At 37.2% G+C, this 26,978-nt stretch overlaps 1 protein-coding gene across 1 annotated transcript in view; it reads left to right on the top strand.

Moving 5' to 3' along the window:
• Window positions 1–3,374: 3,374 nt before the first annotated feature.
• Window positions 3,375–26,978, top strand: part of ATG3 (autophagy related 3) — a 45,969-nt gene continuing 22,365 nt past the window's right edge. Inside the window, exons 1-5 of the mRNA XM_006895345.1 lie at window positions 3,375–3,541; window positions 6,730–6,771; window positions 16,555–16,604; window positions 21,522–21,592; window positions 23,229–23,336. Of these exons, the coding sequence (XP_006895407.1) occupies window positions 3,470–3,541; window positions 6,730–6,771; window positions 16,555–16,604; window positions 21,522–21,592; window positions 23,229–23,336 (343 nt within the window). The 5' untranslated portion in view covers window positions 3,375–3,469. The remainder of the gene's footprint in view (window positions 3,542–6,729; window positions 6,772–16,554; window positions 16,605–21,521; window positions 21,593–23,228; window positions 23,337–26,978) is intronic.

Genomic DNA, 26,978 nt, shown 5'->3' with positions numbered 1-26,978 from the left:
TTCTAACTATCTTCAAGAGAAGAATACTTTTATAAGCAAACATGTAATAACCCCCCCCCCCCAATAAAACCCAAAACCAAAACTACAAAACCGTATCAAACATTAGGGAAGCCCTATGGGTAAGTTTAAGTATTAGGAATAATTTTATAAAAAGCACTGATTTGTGAACAACACAAAGTCTCATATATATATATATATATATCCATATCCATGCATGGAGATATATATAGATCGATCTATCTATCTATCTATCTATCTATCTATCTATCTATCTATCTATCTATCTATATCTATCCATACATGGATATATATATATATATAACCAGAGAGTTAGAAAGTAAAGAAGAAGCTATCTATGGTGAAGGGAAATAATGAACACAAAAAGCAGCTAGAAGAGAAAGCACACTAGAGACAGAAAAAGAAAGCACCAGATTAGTAGCGTTAATAAACATTGTGCATAAGCAACTAATACTTTTGGACTAGAAAATAAAGGTAACTGTAAAAAAAGGAAACTTTCCTATACTCTGAAGATGATGAAAGCCATCACTAGGCACACCAATCTCTGCTTGCTAGAATAGTTTTTTTCAACTGTGGTGATTTTGTCCACAGGGGACATATGGCAATGCCTGGAGACATTTTTGGTTATCATTGGGTGGGTGCTACTGGCATCTAGTAGACAGTGACCAAGGATGTTAAACCTTTAGGTAGACAGTTGCTGATCCTCAACAAAGACCATGTTATAACTGATAAGTGTTGACGAACCCACTCGAACTCAGAAGAAATCATCTGTGTAACAGAATATACTGTGGTCTAGTCATGCTCCATCATGACAATTGTTCTATTTGCTGCCATTGTATCAATCTATTTCTCTTAGAGCGTTACTCTTTTTCACCAATTCTCTACTTTATAAAACATGTCTTTCTTTTGGGACTGGAGTCTCCTGAAAACATGTCTAAAGCAAGCAAGCCACAGCCTTGCTTCTTAGGAATATTCTCTTAACAGAAAATATCAGTAGAATTGAAATGAAGAGACTCTGTCTAGAAGCAAGGTCTCTTTCTAGAACAACATGCTTGAGAGCTAACCAAAAGATTAGGGATTTGAATTTAATCAGAAACAGCTCAGAAGAAAAGTCTAGCTATTTATGTCTGAAATACTATGAAAAACCCTATCCGATACTGTTCTGATACACCTGAGGTAGCTATGGGTCATGGCAACTAGTTTACCCGTGTGGCCCCAAAAACATTAGCAAAGAAAAGGTTACATACAATACATTTTAATAGTCTCATTGGCCACGAGTGTATCTAGGTAGTGGGCAGTTCTGTGATTTGGCACCTCAAAATAAGTCCATTTCATTTTCTGCTCTACTCATCTCGCTACCTAAATAAGACTTTAAGATTAGGACAGCATGGATAAGCATTGATCTTAATTTAGACACTGCTTATTGAAAACACATGTACTTCTTTGATTCACACTTCAGGCATACTGTCAGGAGGGATCGTTTTTGGAAAAAGGCATCATGCTCCAAAAATTGGAGGATCAGAGAAAGCCCCTCAGCGAGATGAGTTGATAGCAGTTGCAATAATGGACTTGAATATATCAGAGATTGTGAGGATGCTATAGGACACTGTCCCTGTTAGTCATAGTCAACTTGATTTAAACTTAACAGCACATAACACAACAACAACATTTATCTTCGGGAGTTCCTGACAATTGCTGCCATGAGCATACATTAGAGTTAGGGGTTGCTGTTTATTTTAGAGTCTAGAAGAAGGACTAGTGGTAAAAATCTGTGCTGGAATCTCCAAAGCTGTGGTTCAAATCCATCAGTTGCTCTGGTGAAAAAAGATGAGCCATCTCCTCCCAGGTGATTTACTGTCTCTGAAAACTTGCTGGAGGGTCGGTTCGGACTGAAGGGTAAACAACATCATCTATTTTATTATGGGCAAGACTTTGAAATTGGCTGATTTCTTTCCAATCCTATTCATGAATTTAGAAATTGATTACTGAAATGCATAGCATTTGTGCTCTTTATTCTAGCATCCCTTTAGTTTTCATTCTTTTTACGAACTCGCTCTCTAGAATTTAGAATTTGTATTCTTCTCCTTACAGCAACTCTAAAGAGGTTGAGAGTTTAATGTGAAAGAAATGGTATTTCCAGGTTGTGGTGGTGTTGTGGACTGTTGAGTAGGAAACGACCCATAGCTGATCCTCCAACGGGTTTTCAGAGACAGTAAATTGCACTAAAGGAGAATACCCACCCTTTTCCCCGAGGAGCAGCTGGTGGATTCAAACCACGTACCTTTGGAATTGCAGCAGTTTCTTACCACTAAGGTAGACATAGAAATACTTGAAACACTGCTTCGCTGAACTACTGTTGGAGAAATCCTTAATTATTTCGTTCAACTTTTACATGTTGAAGGCACAAATCCACCCTGGTAACCTGTCCAAAGTCTCCCAGTGTTATCTAGTGATAGTACAGACTCCCTCTACCAGGACAGGCAAGGGATTGGTTAAAATGCCTATAATGACATAGCAACTGTGCGCAAGCGCAGAAGACACCAGATACAGGCTACCCACCACCTGCCCCCAAAGCCAGTGCAGGTTTCTGCGGTCAGGAAAGCCCTTCTTATCACACATGCGCAGTAGGCACTCTCAGCAGGCGCGCCCTCCCCTTACACGCACGCGCAGTCCCTTGCTTGCAGGGCGCCGTTACCTCGGTCCCTCAGAGGAACTTGTAGTGGAAGAGCGTACATCCTACGGCTGGGAAATTAACTGTATAGCATCGTAGTAGTAGCAAAAAAATTTGAGGGTTCATACGCAGGGAAGCTATGAAAGGGGAAGAGATGAAAAACCCTCTGCCTTCAAGCCACCTATTCCGGAACAAAAAAACTGATAACGTCCAGAGAAAAATCCCGACAAGGAACCCATTGCGCAAGCGCATTCAATGTTACGCTTCCGGAGGGAGGGAGAAACGGGCTGACCCCGCCCCTGAGAGGCCTTTCTCGCGTCACGTGTGGGGGAGAGTCTTAAGTCACGTGAGGCCCAGGTGGTGGTGGAGCTATGGCGAAAGAGTGAGAAAGAAGGGGAAGCCGGAAGGGGCTTGTGTGAAGCAAGGGGGAGAGAAGACAGCTCTAGGGCGGGCACGGGGTGCGCGTGCGCCCTCTTTTTCCGCTCGCTCCCCAGGGGCCCCATCGCCCTCTCTTGAGGCCTGGTGACAGCTGGGCCCAGGCTCGCCGCGCGCCGCCTTGTGCGCAGAGAGCGCGCGTCCTGCCCTCGCGCGCATAGCTTCGGCCGCCCCTCCCCCTCGCCCGGTCCGCCCCGTCGCGTCCCATTCCCGCGGGTGGAGGCGACTGGGTCCCTTGCGACGCGGCAGCAAAAGGGGACATTTTCTGACTGTCCAGACCCTACTCCGGTCCCCCGGCTGCTTTTCCCATCCCGTCGTGGGGCCGGCCGCTACTCCGGCCCCAAGATGCAGAATGTAATTAACACGGTGAAGGGAAAGGCACTGGAAGTGGCTGAGTACCTGACCCCGGTCCTCAAGGTAAGCCGGGTAGGGCTTACCACGGGCTGTCAGGCACAGTGCGAGTGGCCAGGACCTCGCAAATAAGCTGGTCACTGTGCTCGCAGCTTAGCAAAGGTGTAGGTGGGGGTAGGGGTAACACACAAATAGGTGCAGCGTCCACCCATAGTCCTAAACAATCCAATTGTTGTTTAGGACTTTGTGGCTTGTAAGGGGTCTACTTGCAGAGACGTCAGCCTTCACTGATCTCCATTCAGTGCTTATGGGTATGTCGGTTTGGAAAATGCTCGGATGCACTCAAGAACATGGAATAATCTAAAGTAATTGAAACTTTTCAAGCAAAGATTTGGGTTATCAAGGAATGAAATTAATATTTCGTCCTAAAATTACATATGTCACTCTCTCCCATCGGTTTTCATGGACCTTTCCTTAGAGTTAGAAGTGTGAAATTAACACAATTATCCCAACTTGTTTTAATCTTCAAGGAAACAGATTTGCAACATTAGGAGGGAAAAAAAAAATCTACTCCTCCTAAACTTTAAAATGATGTTTGGTATTAAGTTTAACTTAAGTGATCCTTCTGTATGTTATTATACATGTCTTATGTGTTGACAGTAGTGCGGTAATTTTAAAGTACCAATTAGAACACATTAGCTATTACATATTTTCAGGTTGCTTTCAAAAATAAGTTTCTAAAGGTACATTCAAGTTTCCTTATATAATTCTTGCAAACTTAATTTTTTTTGTTATAGTTTTGTTTTCTTTTCTGAAAATGCAACAGAAATGAATTGCAAGCCCTGCTTAGTTACAGAAATCCTAGTGTGAAAAATAAACCATTCTTGGAAATATCTTTCTTTATTCAGGAAGTTATGCTGAAAATGGTAGGATACTTCTCCCCCCTCATGACAAAGAGAAATTATAATCCTGTTCATTTGTATTTTTAATGTCTATGACTGACTTCAAAATAATACTCATCTGGCCCACATTTTTAAAATAATCAGAAAAGTGTATGAATTGTAATTCCAACCTTTGCAAACTTACATTTTTCTACACTGAAATCCATCTTAATTCAAGTTACTCGGCTAGTTAAGGTTAAAAATAATTTTGACTTGAAAATAAAATAGATGTTAGTATTATTTTATCCTTTTAGAATAGCATGTCTACCTGGTTGTGCAGAATTTAAATAATACGATATTATTCCATTTCTTAGTTTTATCAAGAGAAGAGATGGAAGGTTGAACTGAAAAAGTGTTAGGTCATCAGTTATGTATGGTGCATAATTTTTCAATAATAAGGAAAGCCAAATTAATGACCCTTTACTAACGTGGGAGGTCTGGTAACCTAGTGATAAGGAGCTGCACTGCCAACCCAAAGACACACAGTTTAAATCTACCAGCTGCTCCATGGGTGAAAGGTGGGCAGTCTCTTCCTAAGTGGTTTAAAGCCTCTAAAAACCTTTTAGAGCTATAAGTTGATTCTGACTCAAAGGTACATAACAACATGAAAGATAAGCAGTCTCCTCCTTTGTGATTTACATCCTGGAAACCCAGTAGAGGGTCAATCATAAATTGTTTTGACTTGGATACCGAGTTGTTGATGCAGACTTAGCTTACAAATCCTCCCAGTTTTGTTTTAGAGGTGATGAAGAAACAAAAAGACATTTTCTTACCTCCTAGCAAATGAAAATTAGGAAAGGTGATGAATGTTTTAAAGATCACCTTTAGATGATGACCAGGGCTCTACCGGATCCCTATAGCCTTATCTACTATGCTTTCCCTTGTTCCTTCTTGTTTAAGCAGTGTGGATCTCCTCTGTTATTGTCAAACTGATTTTTTTGCATCGGGACCTTTGAATTTGCTTTTTCCTTTGCTTGAAATGCTCTTTCACCATTCAGTTTTTTTGGATTATTTCCCTTCAGATTTCTCCTCAAATACCACTTATCAGTGAAGTCTGTCTTCTCTTGCCATCCTATATTAAATAGTCATCTTCATCCCTTCTTACATTCCTCTGATTTTTTTTTAATGACAGTTGTTACCACTTGACATATCTTTTATTGGGTTTGAGTTTTGGGGTTCCCCCCCTTTACTGGAACTCTTTGTAAAGGAATAGATGATTTTGATCTGTTTTATTCATTGCTACATGACTATAAGGAGAGCTTTGGTTGCCTAAGGGGCTGTGCTGCCAACCCAATGACACATGGTTCCAAATCCACCAGCTGCTCTGCAGAAGGAGAAGCAGTCTCTTCCTGTGTAATTTGCTGCTTCTGAAAACTAAGTCAGCCATGAGTTGATTCTGACTCAGTGGCAATGGACAACAACATATTCCATAGTTACATAATTTACATTCATTAAATTTGTTGAATGAATAATTTTCTTAAATGAATCTTTTCTATTTTGTATAAAACTTTAAAGATAACTTAAAATTAGTAAAATATTATTGTTGCTTTAACTGACTGACAAGAAGTTGATTCCTTATAATGACCCTCAAGGACAGAGTTGTTATTGATTATCATTGAGTTGGAATCAGCCCATAGCTGAACTTCCAGCAGGTTTTCAGAGGCAGTAAATTGCACAGGAGGAAATTACCTATATTTCTCCCATGAAGCAGTTGGTGGATTTGAATTGTATACTTTTAGGTTGCTAATCCCACTAGGTAAAGTAGAAGTTTGTAGAGTTTCTAAGGGTGTCAGTCTTTCTCACTCACCATGACTTTTGGGTTTAAATCACTGATTTTCTTTGTTAATAACCTACCCCCCTGACTTAGCTTTAGAAGAGCAACTGTTTTATCAATATCTTGTTAAAGAGTTGAGTAATAGAAAAATAAGAATTTTCTAGACTAAATTTTTTATGGTGCTTTTGACTGATACTGTGTCTAAGCATTTTTCGCAATTTTTTTTCTTATGTTATAAAATAAAACCAGTTGATCATCTTACAGAATTACTATAAACTTTCATTCTTGTATGACATTTTTAATGTTTTCCTCAAGTACTTGCTCTATTATTACAGCACCAATCAAATTTTGATTTATAATTATTTTCATGTTAGTTTCATCCATTAGATTTGTATGCTCCTTCCCACCCCCCACTCCATCTCCTTCATTGCATAGAAAGATGTCAAGAAAAAATTGCCCACAAAATGTTTCATAATTAAATTGAGGAGAAAAAATTTACAGGTTTAATTCAGTTCTTTTATCCTTTTTGCTTTCTTTAGGAGTCGAAGTTTAAGGAAACAGGTGTTATTACCCCAGAAGAGGTAAGTGTTGGGTTTGAAGAGATTTTTAAGGCTGCTGTGTTTAAGTGAATAATTATGATATTAAACTTGATGGAGTTTCCCATGTAGTATAAGAAGACATTTCCAGTTTTGATCTTACTTTGTGCATATTTGGACTCTATTGACAATATTTAAGAATTTTTGAAAATATACTTCTTCCTTTAGAATAGAAGGGGATGCTACTTCGTCTTGTTTGCCACTTCTCACATTTCTTTGTACTTCCTCTTTATTTAGAAATAAAGGGTGATTAGGGGATGGAAAAAATTCCTACAGTCACTTATCCTTCACTCATGTTTGTGTCATATTAACCTGGGAAGAAGGTTCTGGCATTTAGCTGTTACTGTTTGTACCAAATGTGAGTTTGATGGCTTTACACTTGGGAATTTTGTTCTCTGTTTGGCCAGGCTAGTATTTGGCTTAATGTCATTTATTGCAACATACTTAAAACACTCTTTTCCATCACTTTTTTTCTTTCTTTCACTTTTTCTACTAACTGGCCTATGTTGAAACTGTGTAATGTTGGAAATAACAGCCATCTTACAGGCCAGTTGTATTTTATTGACGTTTTAATGTAAAGTTATGTGAAGAGATTTTATCACTTAATTCCATTTTGTTTTCCATAAAAAAAAATAGTAATGACAAGACTCTAGAATGAGAGTTGGTTGCATGGGGGACTGGGCTGGTGGGGGAGGGGGAAGGGGAAGGATTGTATAATAAGGAAAGTATTATTTTTTTTAACTTTTCAAAGAGGCAAAGCAGCAGGGGGGAGGGGTGGGCAGGGAAGAAAATGTACAATGAAGTTGTTGTGGTTGTATCAAACTTTTAACAAATGACAGAATTTTTTTGAACTTAACTGTCATCTCTCACTGAAAACACTCATTGACTTTAGAAATTAATTCATTGATTTGGAAGAAGAATTTTGCAGCAGGGCATGTTCTATGATCTGGACCTCTGCTTTGAATGCCAAAATGACCTCAAGCCAGAGCATTAAACTGATCTTTCAATTTACAGTTGTGATAGATTTTGATAGAATTAATGTAAAATTAAAAATCATGGTGTATTGTACTGATTTCCTATATAAAATTATTTTTTAATGAAGGGATATAGTATTGCTGAAAGAACCTAATGGAGGGTCAATCATGAATTGTTTGAATCCACGGCATTGAGTTGGATACCGAGTTGTTGATGAAAACTTAGCTTACAGATCCTTCCAGTTTTGTTTTAGAGGTGATGAAGAAACAAAAAGACATTTTCTTACCTCCTCGCAGATGAAAATTAGGAAAAGTGATGAACCTGATCCCTATAGCCTTATCTACTATGCTTTTCCTTGTTCCTTCTTGTTTAAGCAGTGTAGATCTCCTCTCTGTTATTGTCAAACTGATTTTTCTGCATCAGGACCTTTGCATTTGCTTTTCCCTTTGCATGAAATGCTTTTGCACTTGCCTTCTTAATCTGTTTCTCTAATTTAGCCTGTTCTTAGTCTGGAAAATCACTTCAACTGTCTAGGCGTAAGTCTCTGCTTCATTTATAAATGGGAGATTTTGACTAGACATTCTCCAAACAATTGTCATAGAGCCATGTTACAAAGTCTGCTAAAATAAAGCAAATGAAACTTGCTGATGGATAGATACGATCAGGGCTAGAGAAACAGCTCTTGTCACAAAGTGAAAGCAGCTGCTCCACTAACCTGCAAAATGTGCTACATTCTTACATTGTTGGATCAGGAAGGAAAACTACAAAATCCAAAACAGACTGAAAGACCATCTAAAGGTGGGATATCTAGAAGCAAGGCTTTAACAGATTAATAAGCCCATAACACATAAGTGGGATTTGTATGATTGGTCAGATGTACATCCTATTGAGTTTATTACAGGATGAGCCCAAACTGTCTATGAGACAGGTTTTTCTGGTATCCTAGCCTCAGTATCAGCAGTCAGAACCAGACCAGATGCTGAGTATGGAATAGACAATTACCTATGTACATTTTTAAATTGAAGCTGAAACTAGAAAAAAATTGTGTTAAAGGGTCGTGAAACCAAAACAAAGGGAAGAGATGCTGATATAAAATAGCTGAACAGAAGATTTCAGAGGCCAGCTAGAAAAGACAAAGCAATGTATTAAAACGAAATATGCAAAGAATTGGCATCAGAGAATAAAAAGGGAAGAACTTGCTTGCTATTTCTCAAGCTGAAAGAACTGAAAAACAAATTCATGCCTGGAGTTGCAATACTAAGAGATGTTTTGGGCAAAATCTTCAGTGATATGGAAAGCATATAAGAAGATGAAAGAAATACACAGTCACCGTACCAAAAAGAATTAGTCAGCAGTAAAAAATTTCAGAGAGTACCTTATGTATAAGGGCCAGTGATAATAAAGGAAGAAGTTCAAGCTCTGATGAAGACGTTGGTAAAAATGAGACCTCAAGAATTAATGGGATAGCGTTTAACATTTTTCAGCTAACACATGCAGTCATAGGACATGCTCACCAGTCTGTGCCTGACAATTTAGAGGACAGCTGACTCAAAGAAATGGATATTCTTATTCCTAAAATTATTGAGCAAATTAAATTATTGAGCAATATCATATTACATGTAAGCAAAATATTGCTGAGAATCATCCAGAAACAGCTAGAACAGTACATTAACAGGGAACTGCCAGAATTTCAAGCTGAGTTTAGAAGAGGCCATGACATCAGGGATATTATTGCTGATGTCAGGTGGATCCTGGCTGAAAGCAGAGAATACCAGAAGAGTATTTATGTTTTTACTGACTACAAAGTCTGTGCGGATCATAACAAACTAGCAAACATTGAGAAGAATGGGAACCCCAGAACACTTAATTATATGTGAAATCTACATCTAGACCAAGAAACTGTAGTCCAAGTAGAACAAGAGAACATTGCATGGTTTAAAATCAGGAAGAGCTGAGGGTTGTATCCTTTCTCCATACCTATTCAGTCTGCTGAGCTGAGCAAATAATTCATGAAGAGGAATGCAGCATCGGAATCAGAGGAAAATCCATCAACAACCTGCATTATGCAGTTGGTACACACAACCTTGTTGAAGGTGAGGAGAATTTGAAACACTTGCTTCAGCAGATTAAGGATGACAGCCATCAATATGAATTATATCTCAACATCTACAAACAAAACAAAGGTCTTCATCACTGGTCCAATAGGCAGCATCATAATAGATGGGAAAAGGATTTAAATTTTCATTTATTTCATCTTATTTGGATCAACAATCAAAACCTTTGGTACAATTAGGATTTTAGGAGACATGTTGCATTGGGCAAGTCTGTTGTCAGAGACCTTTCCAAATTACTGAGGAGTATTGAGGTCAGTTTGAAGATGAATGTGTGACTGATTCAGGCTGTGGTCTTTTCATTAAGTTCTATGTATCTGAGAGCTAGACAGTAAATAATTATGACAGAAGAAGAATTGATGCTTTTGAGTTGTGACATTGTAGAAGAGTATCTCATGGTCTATCAAAAGAACAAACATATATCTTAGAAAAGTGCAGCCAGAGTGCTCTTTGGAGGCAAATATGGTAAAACTTCATCTCACATACTTTGAGCATGTTATTAGGAGCACCTGTTCCTTTGAAAGGGACATCATACTTGGAGAGGTGGAGGGTCAGCAGAAGAGAGGAGAACTCTTAGATGGACTGAGAACTGTGACTGCAGTTCAAGTACTAGGGATGATGAGGATAAGGCAGGAAGATGGCACTTAATAACAACTGTGTGTGTGTGTGTGTGTGTGTGTGTGTGTGTGACCATGATTGGAGGCAGACTCATCAATAGCTCAATTTATACAGGTGATATTGCTTGCAGAAGGTAAACATGAAGCATTTACTGAAAAAGATAAAAGGATTATAGCCTTCAATGTGGAATAAACCTCAACAGCAAGAAAACCGAATTACTCACAACTGGATCAATAGACAATGTCATGAGTGTTGGAGAAAAGATTGAAGTTGTCAAGGATTTAATTTTCTCTGGAAACACCCATTGTAACAGGTCATCATAGACTTGTTATACTACACAAATGTAAGGTCACAGATCTGTTTTAAACAAGGATGTCAGTTTGAAGATTAAGGTATTCCTGACCCAAGGTATAGTATTTTTAGTTGTTTCTTATGCATCTGGAAATTTAACAATGAATAAGGAAAACTGAAAGCAGATCTATTTGGAGAAGAGTGTTGAATATTCATTCCATTGGCTGTCAAAAGAACAAATCTGTCTTGGAGGAAGTATAACCTGAGTACTGCTTTGAGGCAGGGATGATAGTTTCATCTCACATACTTGGGGTATATTGTCAGAAAGGGCCAATGCTTGGAAAAAGATGGCATCATACTGGGAAATGTAGAAGGCAAGGGAAAGAGAAGACCTACAGCCAGAATGATTGATATAGTGACTGCAGAAATGAGCTTGAGCATGGCAGTGATCTTGAGGATAGCACACGATATGGGACAGTTTTAACCTGTTCATAATGTCCCTTAGAGTCATACTTAATAACTCAGTGGCACTGAACATCACATCACATCACATCACACACAATTGGGAGCTCTGCTGGCACAGGCCATTGGGGGCCGTGCTGCTAATCCAAAGGCTGCACATCTCTAGTGGTTCAAATCCACCAGTGACGGTGGATGAGATAAATAGTCTCCTTCCATGGTTATTTACAGCCTGAGATACCTGATGGTAGATCACTTTCAGTCAAAACTCACGTGACAGAAGTGAACTTAAGGAGTTTATACACATAAAATCAGGTGCCTCTCACTTTAGTCTCTCTTACGGGGCCTATTCCACCTAGTGGTGCTCTAACAGATATACCACAAATGGATGCCTTTAAAGAATGCTCCCCCCCCAGTGTATTAGGAGCTCTGGTGGTGTAGTTCATTGAGAGTCATGCTGCTAACTAAAGGTTGTAACCTCTTTGGCGTTTTAAATCATGAGCAGCTCGCAGGAGAAGAGTGAGTGATTTGAAGCTGCACAGATTTACCCACCTCCTATGTGACTTACAGCTTTGGAAATCCACTCTTGGCTCCTCTGTGAGTCAGTTGTGACTCCACAGCTGTAAGTTTTTGAAGGATTCGAAGCCATTCTGGACCATGGCAGTGTTGATCCTTCCCTAATCAGTATCTGCAGGCATTTCTCACTTCTTGACTTGTAGGTTGTCTTCATGTGGTCTTTTTCTTTCCAGTAAAGATATGCTCCTCTTTGTATGACTGCGAAGCTGCAAATTTAAGAGAATTTTTCACTGTAATGAAATCAACTCTTGGACTGCATTGCATTAGGTTGCATTGTGGAAGGTGATAATATTGCATTATATTCAGTTGCTCCAAGAAGTGTAAGAGAACTCCAGTACATTTTTGGGGCAGGGAGCAGGGGAGCACACAGTTCAATCTATAACACTTTTTTAAGCTTCATAAGTTTAATATATTAAGTGCCACGTAAAACCATGATTTTTTATCTTAAGGATGTCATTAAAATTCTTGCCAGAGCTATAATTAAGCATGATGCTTAAAATGAAGTATCTGAAATCAAGAGCAAAGTTGAATGTTTTCTGTTCTTCTTGTATGTTTTGGCTTTATCTCTTCAATTTTGAGATCGCAAATTGATAGTTCTGTTTAGAAATACAAATGTGTGACTATTGGATAGAATGACTTGTTTTAAAACAGACATTCTATGGTTTTGACATTTAATTTCTAGATTAGTATAACTTTTATATTGACTTGATCTGTGAATTTTCTCCTTTTTAAAAAATATGCAAGACACAACCAGCCCAGCTGGGTACCAAGTTACATAATGTTGGGTTGGGATAAAGCTCCGTCATAGGATTGAAGTAGCTTAGAATGATCCTGGAGAAAGAAATGAGTAGGCATCATTTGCTTTGTATAAATACAGTACTGAGTTGATCTGTTTCTTTCCTTACTCTGTGGTGGGCTTCTATAATAGCCTCTGTCTTAGAGTTTACAACCTGGCATATGAAAATACTATTTTTAAAAAGAGGACAAATGGTGCATAGTTTATTTTCTTACTAAGGATACTTTAATATTGGATGTGCCTGTGACTTGAGTACTGTTAATAAAAGATCAAACAATAAATGCCACCACTATTGCCATCTAGTTGGTTCTGACTCACAGTAGTGACCCTTCGTTGGGATTTCCAAGGCTGTGAATTGTAACCAGAAGAAACGCTCCAACTCATTCCTTCCCTAGAGTGGCTGGCTTAGAGACGTGCAACTTTGGGGTTAGCAGAACAACTCGTTGTGTTCTAATATCTTGGAAAATAAAAGTGCTCACCAAAATGTTAAAACCATTTTTACCTTGTTGGAGTTACTCAGCTTTATATATTGATGATAAATCCTATAAGAGAATTTGGAATTACAAAGAAAAAGTTACTGTGAGCTATTGTGATAATTAGGAAATTTGAATCTCTCTCTGTCTTGCATTTTATTTTAACTTCTGAAGCAATAATGATCATTTTAAGGAAAAAATGCCAACTTAACTACTTTTGAATCATAACTAACTCATAGCTGACCTTCCAGCAGCTTTTTTGTGAATTACATGGGAGGTAAATGCCCATCTTTTCCTGTGTATTTTCCTGGTGGATTTGAACCACTTGTGCGATGCTCTTTCCCTTTCAGTTACCAGTGCAGCTCCCTTTGGACAACACCAGGCAGATAAAATTCTGTTTTATCTTACCTTCTGTGGTTTTGTTATTTATATATAACCAGAAAGACTAAGGAATAAATAGCCTGACTTCTGAACACCACCAACATCTGCAAAGAATTTTTAACTTTAAGTTTTTTCTGTGCTTATATTTTGTTAGATTCATATTATTTTGATTTGATAATTGAGTGTCTTGTAATAACCATAGATAGAGTATCTTGTCCAAACCCAGCTAGAGTCCAGACTGCCATATTTTTCTTCCACATCTGGTTGCTGTGAACCCAAAATACTTAAAACTTGAGGGTGAGAGTTTTTTCATTTAATTTTGGTTTTTGTCTTTACCACATCAGTTAAATAATGAAAAAAGGTTTATTAAAAGAACACATTTGTGTTAAGTTGTTGTTGGAAATACTGGCTTATTTATGATAGCATAAGAATTTTCAGAGTTCTTCTTTCTTAGGTGCTCTGGTGGCCTAGTGCTAAGGATCTGTGTAGCCCTTCCCAAAGGCGTGCAGTTGAAATTCACCAGCTGCTCTGCAGGAGAAAGATGGGCAGTTTCCTTCTTTACAATAAATTGCCTCTGAAAACCCACTGGAAGGTCAGCTGTGAGTTGGTTCCAACTTAAAGGTACACATCAACAACTAGTGGCATAATGGTTAATGTATTTGACTGCTAACCAAGAAGTCATTTATTCAAACCCAAAAGCCACTCCATAAGAGAAAGATGAGTTAGTCTGTTACCTTCATGAAGATTTATGTGGTCTTGTAACATTATGGGGCTATTCTCTGTCCTCCAGGTTGTTAAGAGTTGAAATTAACTCAGTAACAATCAGTATGTTGTTGTTAAGTACCATTGAGTCATAAATGACTTATAGTGACCCTAAGAATGAAAGACCTGAACACTTGCATAACTTTTGTCTTTTCTCCATGTTCATAGAGTTTCCGGAAGCAAACTATTTCAGAAGTGGATGCCACTCCTGCTTCCAAGCTTGTTTTAATCAGGAAGCTCCACCAAACACTGTCCACCATGGGTAACCATTATTGTATTTGACATATCAGTGTCACAGTGGTTAGCATCACAGCAACCACAAGTGACCTCTGTACAGCAAATGGACTGACCAGTGCTATGCCACTTAGAAAGATATTTGACCAAGAACAATTAAAACCAGGCTGTCAATATATAGACCTGTTTTCTCAGATAGGCACTAGAAGATTAAAGACAGAACTTCTTTGTTGTGGAATAAATCATGTGTAAAAAACAAGAGTTTTAAGTTAGAGTCATGAACAAATAATAATTGGGAAAGTTTATATGCAAATTGCTTAACTTAGGACTGTGCAAATTATGTTTGGCAAAATTATTTTCTGTTCTCAAGAATAAGCAAGATTTCTGTCCTCTAGTAAGACTAATTTCTCCCTAAACTGTAATTTCTCCAAAGATGAACTCTTTCTCCCTGATTCCATTTTTATCACTGGAGGGGGAAAACAAAAATATAGAGTGATCATCCAGCTCAGAGTATGATTCAATTTAATTAACTGAGTGTTTCAGTTATTCCAAAAGCACCTAAGTGTTTTCACCATTCTACATTTCTATTTTTAATGATTGTTTTATGTAAAAAAAAAAAAAAAAGATCCAAATGATTCTTATGAAAAAAAGACTTCAAAATTGGACATCATTTAGATTAAGGAAGAAAAGAAAGGAGGAATATGACTTGGATGTGATAAACAAGCTGTATACCACCCATGTTGCTGCTGTTAGTGCCAGAGTCCTTTCCGACTCAGAGCAACCCTTTGTATAGCAGAACAAAGCACCACTAGGTTCTGCACCATCCTCACAGTCAGTGCTATTTGAGCCCATTGTTGTAGCCACTCTGTCACTCAGCCTCCTTGAAGATCTTCCTCTTTTTTTTTTGCTAACACTCTGCCTCATTATGCATCTCAGGCGACTCAGCCAATACCATTCTATGACAGGTTTGGAAGCAGGAGTGGCGTCTGCTTCCTAAACAAAATGCCTCTGGAAACTATGAACTTTGATAAATATCAATAATTGTAGAGGGGCTTCAGGCCTTTTGTTCATAGGGTCACTATGAGTTGTACTCTATTCGAAGGCAATCAACAACTCTACCTACCTTGTAGTATATTTTGTGTCACTAATACCATCATTCAAAGAATCAGTTACTTGATCTTTATTCATTGCCCATCCTCTACATGCGCATAAGGAGACAGTGGACTTAAGTACGGTGGAGATCATGAGGATGGCCCAGGTTCGGACAGGATTTCTCTGTTGTAAATAGGATTGCTGAATTGGAGCTTACAAAGAACCACCTAGCAAGTGTAACAAGGTGATTGAAAATACCATGCATACCTCAGTCTTTAATATCCTTGTTTGGCATTTTCAAGAGGTCTTTTAGAGCAGATTTTCTCAGTGTGATACATAGTTTGATAGTTGATAAGCTTATATATATTTACTAGCTTTTTCCCTCCAGAGATTTAAATTGTATTTTAAGCCAGTAACAAGAATCTCTACATTTTAATTATCCCTAAAATGAAATCCTATGACCTTAGATTTATTTATACTACTGTTAATGCTGTTAGTGTTTGTTTAACTTGATGCTGGAAATGTATGTGTACTGTCAAGCTGGAATTAACTCATAGCTGACTCTCCAGCAGGTTTTCAGAGGCAGTAAATCACACAGGAGGAGATTGCCATTCTCCTCCTGTAGAGCAGCTGCTGGATTCAAACCCTGTGCCTATGGAATTGCAGTGCAGCTTCTTACTGCTAGGCCACCAGATCTCCCATAATGATGAAAATAGAATATTTTTTAATAAAGCAGTCAGAGTTGTAGTTTTTCCACAATTTGTCTGAATTTTTATAAATGTAAAACAATTCTAGGTTTAATAATATAAAAAAGAAATATTAAGAATACAGATAGATATTCAGAGAATTATTGAAGATTTATTGCTGTTTGTGTTTTAATTTAATATCTGGTATCAAGAGTTTTGTGAAGTGATCATTTTGGCATTTGACCGACCTGCAAAACAAAAATGATTACAAATTTTATTCTTTATTTTCTATGTTGTTTCTACATCATAAATAGTTTGTAGCAGCTGGAGATCATTTAGTCCACCACTGTCCAACATGGCAATGGTAAGTAATTCTTAAAGCTTTTTATTAGATTTTTTATTTAGTAATGCCTGTTGTTGTGTGTTCCATTGAGTCATAACCAACCCATGACTGATCCTCTGGTGGGTTTTCAAAGGCAGTTAATTGCACGGGAGGAGATTGCCCATCCTCCTTCAGTGGAGCAGCTTGTAGATTTGAACTGCTTACCTTTGGGATTGCAGCACAGCTTCTTATTGATAGGCCACCAGAGCTTCCTAAGTAATGCCCTTGTTGTTGAGTACCATCAAGTCAGAACTGTCTCATGGCTGATGGGTTTTCAGAGGTAATTTATCGCCTAGGGGAGACTGCCATCCTTCTGTGGAGCAGCTGGTGGATTTCAACTGTGTGCTTTTGCAGGACAGTATTTAACCCTAGGCCATCAGAGTTCCCCAAGTAGTACCTCAGTGTCATTGATACTCAAAGTAAAATAAGAGCAGAATAAGTGGATATGATACTTAATTTTCTTTTGCCCTGTTAGCAATAAGATGGATATTTTATTTATAGTGTGTCTGTAAAGAAAAGCTAAGCCTGATCTTATAGGTGTTCTTTAAAAAATAATTTTATTAATTTAATAAACCTGATCAGCTCAATTTTTCAAATGACTCTAAGTTGATTGAATATTTTTATGTTCTCGATTGTGCATAAACTGACGTTGATAATTGGAGAATGAGTTTTTCAGAGTTGTAAATTTAAAACATGAACACTTTCAGTTGAACTTAAAATTTAAAAGAATCATGTTAAAGTCTTATAAATGCCTGTAGAAAATATAAGGCTTTCATTTTATCCATTAATTTTTCTTTTGATTACAAAATAATAAAAGTAAGTTGCGTAAGCTAGCATTTCTTGTAAGCTCAGCAGATGAAACACTTGATGCAGAAGATCAAAGACTATGTCTTCCAAAATGGATTGACTTTCAACATCAAGAAGACAAAGATCTTTACCACTAGACAAATAAGCAACATCAGGATTGATTATTTAGAGGAAAGGCAAGTTAGAAATGAGAGAGAAAAGATTGAAGTTATGAACTATTTTATCTTTCCGGACTCTACAATCGAACACTCTTGATACCAACAGTCAGGAGACATCCTACATTTTATCAGAGACTTGTTCAGTATACTGAGATGGAATGGTGGCAGTTTGAAGATGAAGGTGTGCCTGGTTCTAGTCTTTGTCTTTTCAGTTACTTGTTATGCATCTGAGAGCTGGACATTGAATAAAGATGACAGAAGAAGAATTGATGCCTTTGAGCTGTGGTGTTGGAGAAAAGTGCAGAACTTCCCGTAGACTGACAAAAGAACAAACAGATGTGTTTTGGGGAAAGTGCCGGCAGAATGCTCCTTGGAGTCAAGGATGACAAAGCTTTATCTCACTTGGGCTGTGTTGATAAGAGATGCTGTTCCTTGGAAAGGGATATCATACTTGGAAAAGTCAGAGAAAGAGAAGAAGGCCCTGAACTAGATGGATTGACTGCAGAACTGGGCTCAGGTGTGCCAGAAATGATGAGGATGGCAAAAGGTAGGACAGGGTTCAGCTCTGTTCTTCATAGGGTCACTATGAGTCATAATCAGCTCAGTACCACCTAACAACAATAACAGTTCTTGTATATTTTAAAATATGTTCAATATTAATCATGTTTTTAAAGAAATGTGGTTTCTTTGCTTTCGAGTACTTAAGGCAAAATGACCTATATGGTGGTGGTGGTGGAGTGTGCCATCGAGGTGCTTGTGACTCATAGTGACCCTATGCACAACAGCCTTAAATCCTGCTTTATCCTGTGCCAATCTTATTGTCTCTTAAACACCTACCCTCCATTACCCCAGTCACTGAATCAGTCATCCATCTCATTGAAGTTCTTCCTCTCTTGTGCTGTTCCTCCACCCTCCCCTACTAGTGGCTGAAAAGTGATAATGCTGTTAGAACTCTTAATTAAACTAGAATTGTTTGGCATTATCACCTGGCTTGGATATGGTTGCTTTAATATTTGGGGTTTGTTTGTTTGGTTGGTTGGTTGGTTGGTTGCTTGCTTTAACACCTTTTTATTATAGTTAAAATATACAAATTTTATTTTTTGAGCAGAGATTGTAAAATTAATGTTCTGATTAATAATATCAGGAAATGAAAAGACAAATTACAGTAGGAAAATCTGTCAGGGACCTCTCCAGAATGCTAAGAGCAGTGATGTCAATCTAGAGTCTATAGTGTGCCTGATCTAGGCTGTCTTAGCAATTACATGCTATGCATCTCGGAGCTGGACAATGAGTAAGGATGACAGAGGAAGAATTCATGCCTTTGAGTAGTAGTGCTAGAGAAGATTATTGAACATACCATGGACTCCCAAGAGAACAAACAGGTTTGTCCTGGCAAGGGTGAAACCAGGTTGCTCTTCAGAGGCAAGGATTTTGAAACTCTTGTTTCACATACTGTGGGCATGTTACCAAGAGGGACCAGCCCTTGAAAGAACATTATGTTTGGAAGGGTTGAGGAACAGCACAGGAGAGAGAGACTGGATAAGATGGATTGACACACTACTGAGGTAATGGGGGCAGATGTGTCAGAGACTGTGAGATTGGCTCAGGATGGGGCAGGGTTAGGAGCTATTGTGCATAGGATCGCCATGAGTCACAGTTTACTCAAAGGTACATAACAACAACAAATACATGATTAAATTTTTTAAACCAGCGTTAGTACTGTCTTCTAACTGTGATCTACCATGACTACTTTTTATCAGTTGATCTTCATTTTCTGGGGCATTGATTTTTAGATGTCCAATAAAAGTCAAAATATCAAGTTCATTTATTTTGTGCCCTTTTTACTATATTTTCTGCATGTTTAATATTGAGTTCATCTCTCAAAAATCTCCCTGATTTAGTAAAGATAGTTCAGTTTTTTCTTTCTCTAAATTATTTGTTTGAAAATATATTTACTAATTTTTAATTTATAAATTAGAACTATTCTAGTCAAGTAAGTATATAAAATTTGTTTTCAATAAAGAAATAAATTGGTATTTTCATATGAGAAAAGTACACTACTCAGTTTTCTTTATTATAACCCTTATCTAATTAGTTTGATTTATGAAATTACTATAGTAGTCGAGGTATAAGGGGAAGATCCTTTTCCTTTATCAGATGTTGGTTGATTACAGTTCTAGTTTATCAATTATGAAGTAATAATTTTGAAATAATTTTATGGTACTTAGCATTCAGTTATATCCTGTTTCAGTACCCACACTTCTGACTTGCCTACTGAGTCTTAAGGAAAAATTCATTCTAAAATCAGTGCCAGAAACAAGTTAATGTCATGCATCCTTTTGTTTGTATGAGCTGGGGCTCAATAAAAAACAATCTAATGGAATGTTATTCTGTCTGTACTTACGGCATTTGCCATGCTTATTGTTTTGACACTTGAATGTGGTCTACAGAAACCAAAAAGGCTGCCCAGATGATAATTGAGTACTTCCTGACTTTATCTTGTGGTTAAAAACCTGTGGTCTAAATTTAAATTAAAGCTAAAGGCAGCAGCAACTGACTTCAAAATTTATGCTGTGTATTTGTGATGGCCATCAGGTACAATCCTAGTTCTAACCAGTTCTAGTGAGAGATTTCGGTGTACTCTAGAAAATTCAGAAAGGGTCAGCTGGCTCTCTCTCACAGAGGAAATCGTGCTCAAGAGCAGGAGCCTTGGAGTCTTGGCTTGATCCTGATTGTTCCAGCTTTGGGTTTTGTGACCCTAGGCAACTGGATCTCTTTAAGCTCTAAACTTTCTTCCTTTTAGGGTTGTGAAAATAATGTTTGTTAAAGATGGTCTAACAATAGCCATAGATCAATGGTAATTATATGGGATACAGTGTATATGAATGATTGTATGAAACACAATATGAATGTGGGATTGTATGGAACACAGTGTATATGATTGAAACACAATGTAAATGAGTTATATGAAAACCAGTTACGAAAAACAGAGCTGTAGTGGCTGAGGAGTTACACTGCCAAGCCAAACTCTGGCAATTCAAATCCACCAACTGCTTCTGTGCTATTTTATTATGCCCTCTAAACACCCACTGGAGAGTCTTCTGTGAGTTTGAGTTTGGTCTTTTTTAAATGCATGTTAAAGTTTTATACTTTCTTAATATTCGATATTGCATGTTTTTAGTTATTACTCTTGACATTATCATTTTGTGATTGAAACATTTTCCCCCCTCCTAGTTCCAGTTTTAGTGTTAGGAATAGGATCTTGCCAACAGCTTACGTTGTTATATAATAATGCAGGTTTTTTCCTGCCTCTTGTTTTCAAGATGGATATTACTTTAGAATTATATATGAATGAGATTATACAATGGGAAGTAGCTTAGTAAGGAACAGCATTTTCTTTTTATTTAAAGATGAGCATAAGTTATTTATATTGTTCTCCTCTTTTTGTCTAACATTTAATAGAAATTCTCTTAGGTCAATTTGCACGTCTTAGTAGATTGACTTTCAGTGTACAGGTTGTACTTGGCTGTGCACTGAACCAGTGGATACCCTTGGGTCAGTCACTTAATGGCATACTTTCCAAAAACAGTACTAAAACCATTTTCTCAGAAGTATGGTCTAGTTTTTTAGATTTTATTTTATTTTGGACATTGTATTGTGCTTTATGTGGAAGTTTGCACAGAAAGTTAATTTTCTGTTCAACAGTTCATACACTTTTTGTTTCATAACATTAATTACAATGCCCTCAGGGTAAAGTTTTCTTATTTTCTCTCTTGGTTCCCTGTTTCCATCCCCACATCTTTCCTGCCCTTTCTGTCATCTGAAATTTGTTATTGGACAGATACTTCCCTGGTTTATGAAGCTTTATGTTATCTTTGTTTCATACTTGCCTTCTAACTTCTCTGTTTGTGTGTGCTTTTCACTGTTTTCAAAGGGCTACAGGGGAAGAATTGAAAGTAAAGGCATATCTACCAACAGGCAAACAATTTTTGGTAACCAAAAATGGTAAGACTTATCTATATATATTTTTTAGAATATTTTTCATAAAGTTAATATTTAAAAAAATAACACCTTAATGCTTCTTGGTCTTGGTTTGTTCTTGAAGCTGAGCTTTACAGAATTTGCTGTTACTAGAGTTCCCACACCCTACTCTCCACTCCATTTACTTAGTTGATTTTTATCTCCGCTTCCCCATTTGCCAAAAAAGATTTAATAATTCAACTGCAAGAAGAAGACCCTAAACACAAAGCCGAGTTTCCTCTAAGTAAGCTTTTAAATTCTGTAGGCATTTGACTTTTTCTTTAGATTTAATTTATATATCATTTTTATTTTATACTGGTTTACTTACAGAGTTCATATACATTGTTTTTCACACTGGATCTTTCCCATTTCCTTAACCCACCCCTCCTCCACCCATCAAATTTTGAGACCTTATGATTCACCAACCTCCTACCCATAGATGTAAATTTTTAATGGGAAATGAAACCGATACTACTTTTTACATCTAAAATCTCCATGCTAAAGATTTTGATTATATGTTCATGGAAGTATTGATTATAGAAACAAAGAAATGTTTTGAAACAGGCAGTACTGAGAATTTAATTGGAAAGCAATACTAGAAAAATATTCAGTTACAAATGAAGATGCTGATTTCTGTTTAGATTTAATCAGTATATGAAACGGAAAATAATATACCTCAAATTTAAGCTTTTTCTGCTTAAGACTTATTTTTAATCATTGTTATTAAGTGCTGTTAAGTCATCTATGAATCATAGTGACCCTATGGACAGTGACTTTGAGTTCTATCCTGTGCCATCTTTTCTTCATCTCTGACAGCTTTGAGCTCAGTGTCACAGTCAGTGTGTCAGTTCATCTCATTGAGGGTCTTCCTGTTCTTTGCTTACCTTTTACCTTTTCAAGCATGATAGCCTTTCCAAAGACTAGCTCTTTTAATTAATTAAGTTATTTTAAAAAAACATAATTTTTTTATCATAATGCTTATAGCCTACAATTACTTAATTTTATGCTTGTAAATAATAATACCTATTGATACTAATATTAGTAGATACATCTGCTATGTGAAGAATTTGGCACCGATATTGAAAAGGAGTAAAATTCAGCTGTTTTATAGATTTTAGGATACTTTTTTAGTTGTGAATAACTGGAATTTAAATGTAAATTATGAAATGCCTATTGAAACTCGCTTTAGCCTTGCAAACTGAAAGTCTCACCTCGACTACCCTTGAGTATGATAGGTGGTGCTTACATGTTCAGATCATTAAAAGAGGGAGTATTATTCACAAGCCTGAATTGAGCAATGCCACCTCTGACTTCAGCCTGCTGTTTGTCGTAGATCATCAGAGGAAAGGAATACATTGAGCGCTTCTGGTCGTGCACTTTTTCTTGTCTCTGACAAAGCTATTTAGGGAAAGATTAATGTGACTGAATAACAGAGTATCTCTGGGCTAAACATAACTCTTAAATTAATCACTTTGATTGGAAGTGAAATAAAATATTAAAGATTATACTGATGAAGCAAATATCTTTACAAAGTAAAATTTTATGAAGGAAAACTTTCTTCCTAATGCACTTAATTGTTAGCAGGTACATCCTAGTAAGTACACTTGCCATTTTGTTGCAGTGCCATGTTATAAACGGTGCAAACAGATGGAGTATTCAGACGAGTTGGAAGCAATCATTGAAGAAGATGATGGTGATGGAGGATGGGTAGATACTTACCACAACACAGGTAAGAAGAGAACAGAATAGAATATATTCAGTTAGAATTGTTGGAAGCTTATAACATGACCATAAACAGGGTACATAACGTGGAGGGTGGATTTTTTTAGGGTTTTTTTTCCCCCCCATTACATTTTTTTATCTCAAAAAGCAGAGGGACATACTGGCCAAAGAAGATAAAACAGAAAAAAAGCTCTTGGAGTATACCACACTTCTCCAATGCCTCTGACTTCATTTATGCTTAAAAAATATGATCCATATTCTTTTTTTATATTTTTAAGTAAAGAAAAAGTCCGAATTCTTGAGTGTTTATTCTGTTCACCTTTAGAATCCCTTGCTTATATATCATTCCACTGATGAGTTATGAGCTCCTTAAGAATAGAATATTTGTGTGTTGGTATTTATTTTTCCCAGAAAATGTAACAAGATACCAGGTAAAATATTTAGTAATTAATTATGGAATAATTATTAAAAGCACTATAAACTCCATAAAGATATATTCAGATTCTCAGTGTCCTTTGTGTTTGATGAAGTTATTCAATAAATACTTGAACACCCTAACTAACAGCAAGTGTTTCTTGAGTGTAGGCTTGTGCAAGTTTCTCAAACCCTAATTTTTCTTTTTAATCCTATGTCCCCAAAATACCTCAAAGTCTTTGCTGTCAAGTTAGAACCAATTCATTGTCTAATAACTCTCCAGTGGATTTTTAGGAGGTCATAAATCACACAGGAGGAGATCACCTGTCTTATGCTTTGGAGGCACTGGTGAACTCCCTATGGATTACCGCTGAGAGTGAGTGAGTGAAGGTTGTGTATATGTGCATGCAGACGTTGCTAGCTACCACTTAATGACTCAAATTTACTGAAGGAAATGTGTTCTGAATTTAAATCCTAATTACTGTAAACATGTTTTCTCTCTTTAAGTTGTAGAGGTGAGGAGGTAAGTCTTTAGCAGTACAGATAGAATAGGGTTTCTCAGTCTTGGAACTGGTGACGTGTTGGATCAGAGAGGTTTTTGCTTTGGGGAGCTGTCCTGTGCATTGAACAATGTTAACCGTATCTCTAGCTTCTCCCTATACTTGATGCCAGTACCATGCCCCCAGTTCTGAATCAAAAATTCCTCCAGACATTGCCAAATGTTCTGTGGCCGGCAAAATTGTTGCCCATAGTTGAGACTTACTATGAAAAAGAAAGAAGCTATTCACAGAAAAAAGTACCTGTTTAGGTCTGTTTCTCTATCTCTGAATAAGGGCTTCTGTCAATTATTTCCTTTTGGAGGAAGGGCACAGATTCAGAACTTTCTTTGTGCTATTCTAACAAGACTTGGACTTCTTGATATGAAACTCATTCGCTTCTTAATGAATTGAGTGTTCCCATGCCAACACCTACAGGAGATAATAAGTTAGACAGACATATTAAAATAACTTAAAAATAAATCATTTCACCCGCCTTTAAGTAGTGCTGTTTAGATGTCTTCATCCCCATCTACCTCCCTAATTATTCAGCTGCTTGCTTTAATTTTCTGGATGATACAAACATCGTATTTGTGATAAAATTATCTGTTGACTGATTGAAGCCTTCAGTTACAGCATTTTCCAGTGTTAAGTTAATGAGTTACTTTGTTGTCTAGTTGTATTCTCTTCTGTAATCAAAGCCCCAAAATCCAGTTGCATATTTACAAAGCACAGAGCTAATCAAATGTCAGTACAAATTAGATTGACATGATAACCTATTACAAAAATTAGACTGACAACTGAAAATAGGTCTGTTTTACTAACAGTGGCTAACATTTCACATATGGAAAACAGCATAACATTATTCTGACATATAGCGAGTAATTGGCCATGGATTAACTAATCCATGGCCTGGATTAGGTGCACCTTAGTCTCTAGACTGATACCGTTGCTTTTCAGTACTCTGGAGAGGTCCTTGGCAACAGATTTTCCCAGTGCAATTTGTCTTGATTTCCTAACTGCTTGTGCCAAGAGTATTGATTGTGGAGCCGAGCAACCTGTAATTGTTAACAACCTCAGTTTCTTCATCTATATATCATGGTGTTGTCAATTGATCCAATGGTGAGAATCTTGGTCTTCTTCATTTTGAGCTTCAATCCATATTGAAGACTACAGTTCTTGACCTTCTACAGCAAGCACTTCAGATCCTCTTGAGTATCAGCAAACAAGATTGTATCATCTGCATAATGTAGATTGTTGTTGATCCTTCCTCCAATGTCCTGATGCCACATTTCCTCCTCATAAAGCCCTGCTTCCTGAGTGATATGATCTGCATATGATTGACAAGGTATGAAAACAGTGACACACTCCATTCCTGATTTTAAACCATGCAGTGTTTCCCTGCTCTGTTCTGAAGACTGCTTCCTGGTCCAAGTACAGGCTTTGCATAAGCATAATCAAGTGTCCTGGTATTCCCATTTTCCTCAAGGTTAGCCGCAGTTTGTTGTGATCTACACAGGCAAATGCCTTTGCATAGTAAATGAAACAGACATTCTTCTGGTACTCTCTGCTTTCTACCAAGATCCATCTGACATTGGCAGTAATATCTCTATTGCCATGACCTCTTCTAAACCCATCTTTTATTTCTGGTAGTTCTCTGTCAGTGTACTGTTTTTTCTAGTCATTTCTGGATAATCTTCAGCAGGATTTTGTTAGTGTATGATATTAGTGATATTGTTTGATAATTTCCACACTCTGGTCACCTTTTTTTGCCAGGTAGTTGTCCTCTATATTTTTTGGCACAAGTTGGTTAGCACATTCAGGGCAGCAATTGTTGAAATATGTTAATTGGTGTTCTATCAGTTCTTAGGGCTTTATTGTTTGCCAAGTCCTTCAGAGCAGCCTGAAGGATAGAGGGACAGCACAGGAGAGGAAGACCCTGGGTGAGATGGATTGATACAGTAACTGGGGCAATGTAGTTGATTTGCCAGAATTAGTGAGACTGGCTCAAGACAGGGCAAGTTTCAGAGCTGCTGTACATTGGTCGCTATGGGTTACAGGCCAGTCAGTAGCACATTACAACAACAAACAGCATTGCTTATAAGGGATATTATTAGAATCTCAGATTTAAGCTGTATTCCAATTTAGTTAAAACATAGCTTCCAGTTTAATTAAAAGGCCAAATACTTTGCGTTGTTCCTTCTTTATTTTCTGTTTGTTCTTGAGTGTATTACCCCTTGTTAGAGTAATGTGAGCTTTTTATTTGCCATTTCTTTCTGATTTTACGAAATTCTACTGTTCTTTGTCACTGTCAAGTCAGGACCAACTCATAGCTGACTCTTCAGTGGGTTTTCAGAGGCTGTAAATCACATGGAAGAAGATTGCCAATCTTATCCCTCCGAGCAACTGGAATCAAAACTTCCTTTCCACTAGTCAATCAGTAGTCCTGTGGGATAATACCATATTCTTAGAATCTTGAATAGATTGAAGAGGTTTTCTCTTAAATCTACAAAATTCAGTGAAACATTTTATAATAGTTATATATATTAATACTTATGTTTTACAGATATAAAGGAGCTTGTACTTATATAATAATTCCTAGAAAAACTTCAGGGTTAAAGGCATTATGCACAAGCTGTGAATTGTGACATTTTTAATTTGTGAAATTAATAATCGTTCTTTCATTTAGGCACATTTAA

The sequence above is a fragment of the Elephantulus edwardii genome, unplaced genomic scaffold (genome assembly GCF_000299155.1).
Source record: "Elephantulus edwardii isolate Elephantulus edwardi_28Jun2011 unplaced genomic scaffold, EleEdw1.0 scaffold00165, whole genome shotgun sequence".
NCBI classification, from domain to species: Eukaryota; Metazoa; Chordata; class Mammalia; order Macroscelidea; family Macroscelididae; genus Elephantulus; species Elephantulus edwardii.
The sequence above is the reverse complement of the archived record's forward strand: the minus strand, read 5'-3'. Positions and strand labels throughout refer to the sequence as shown.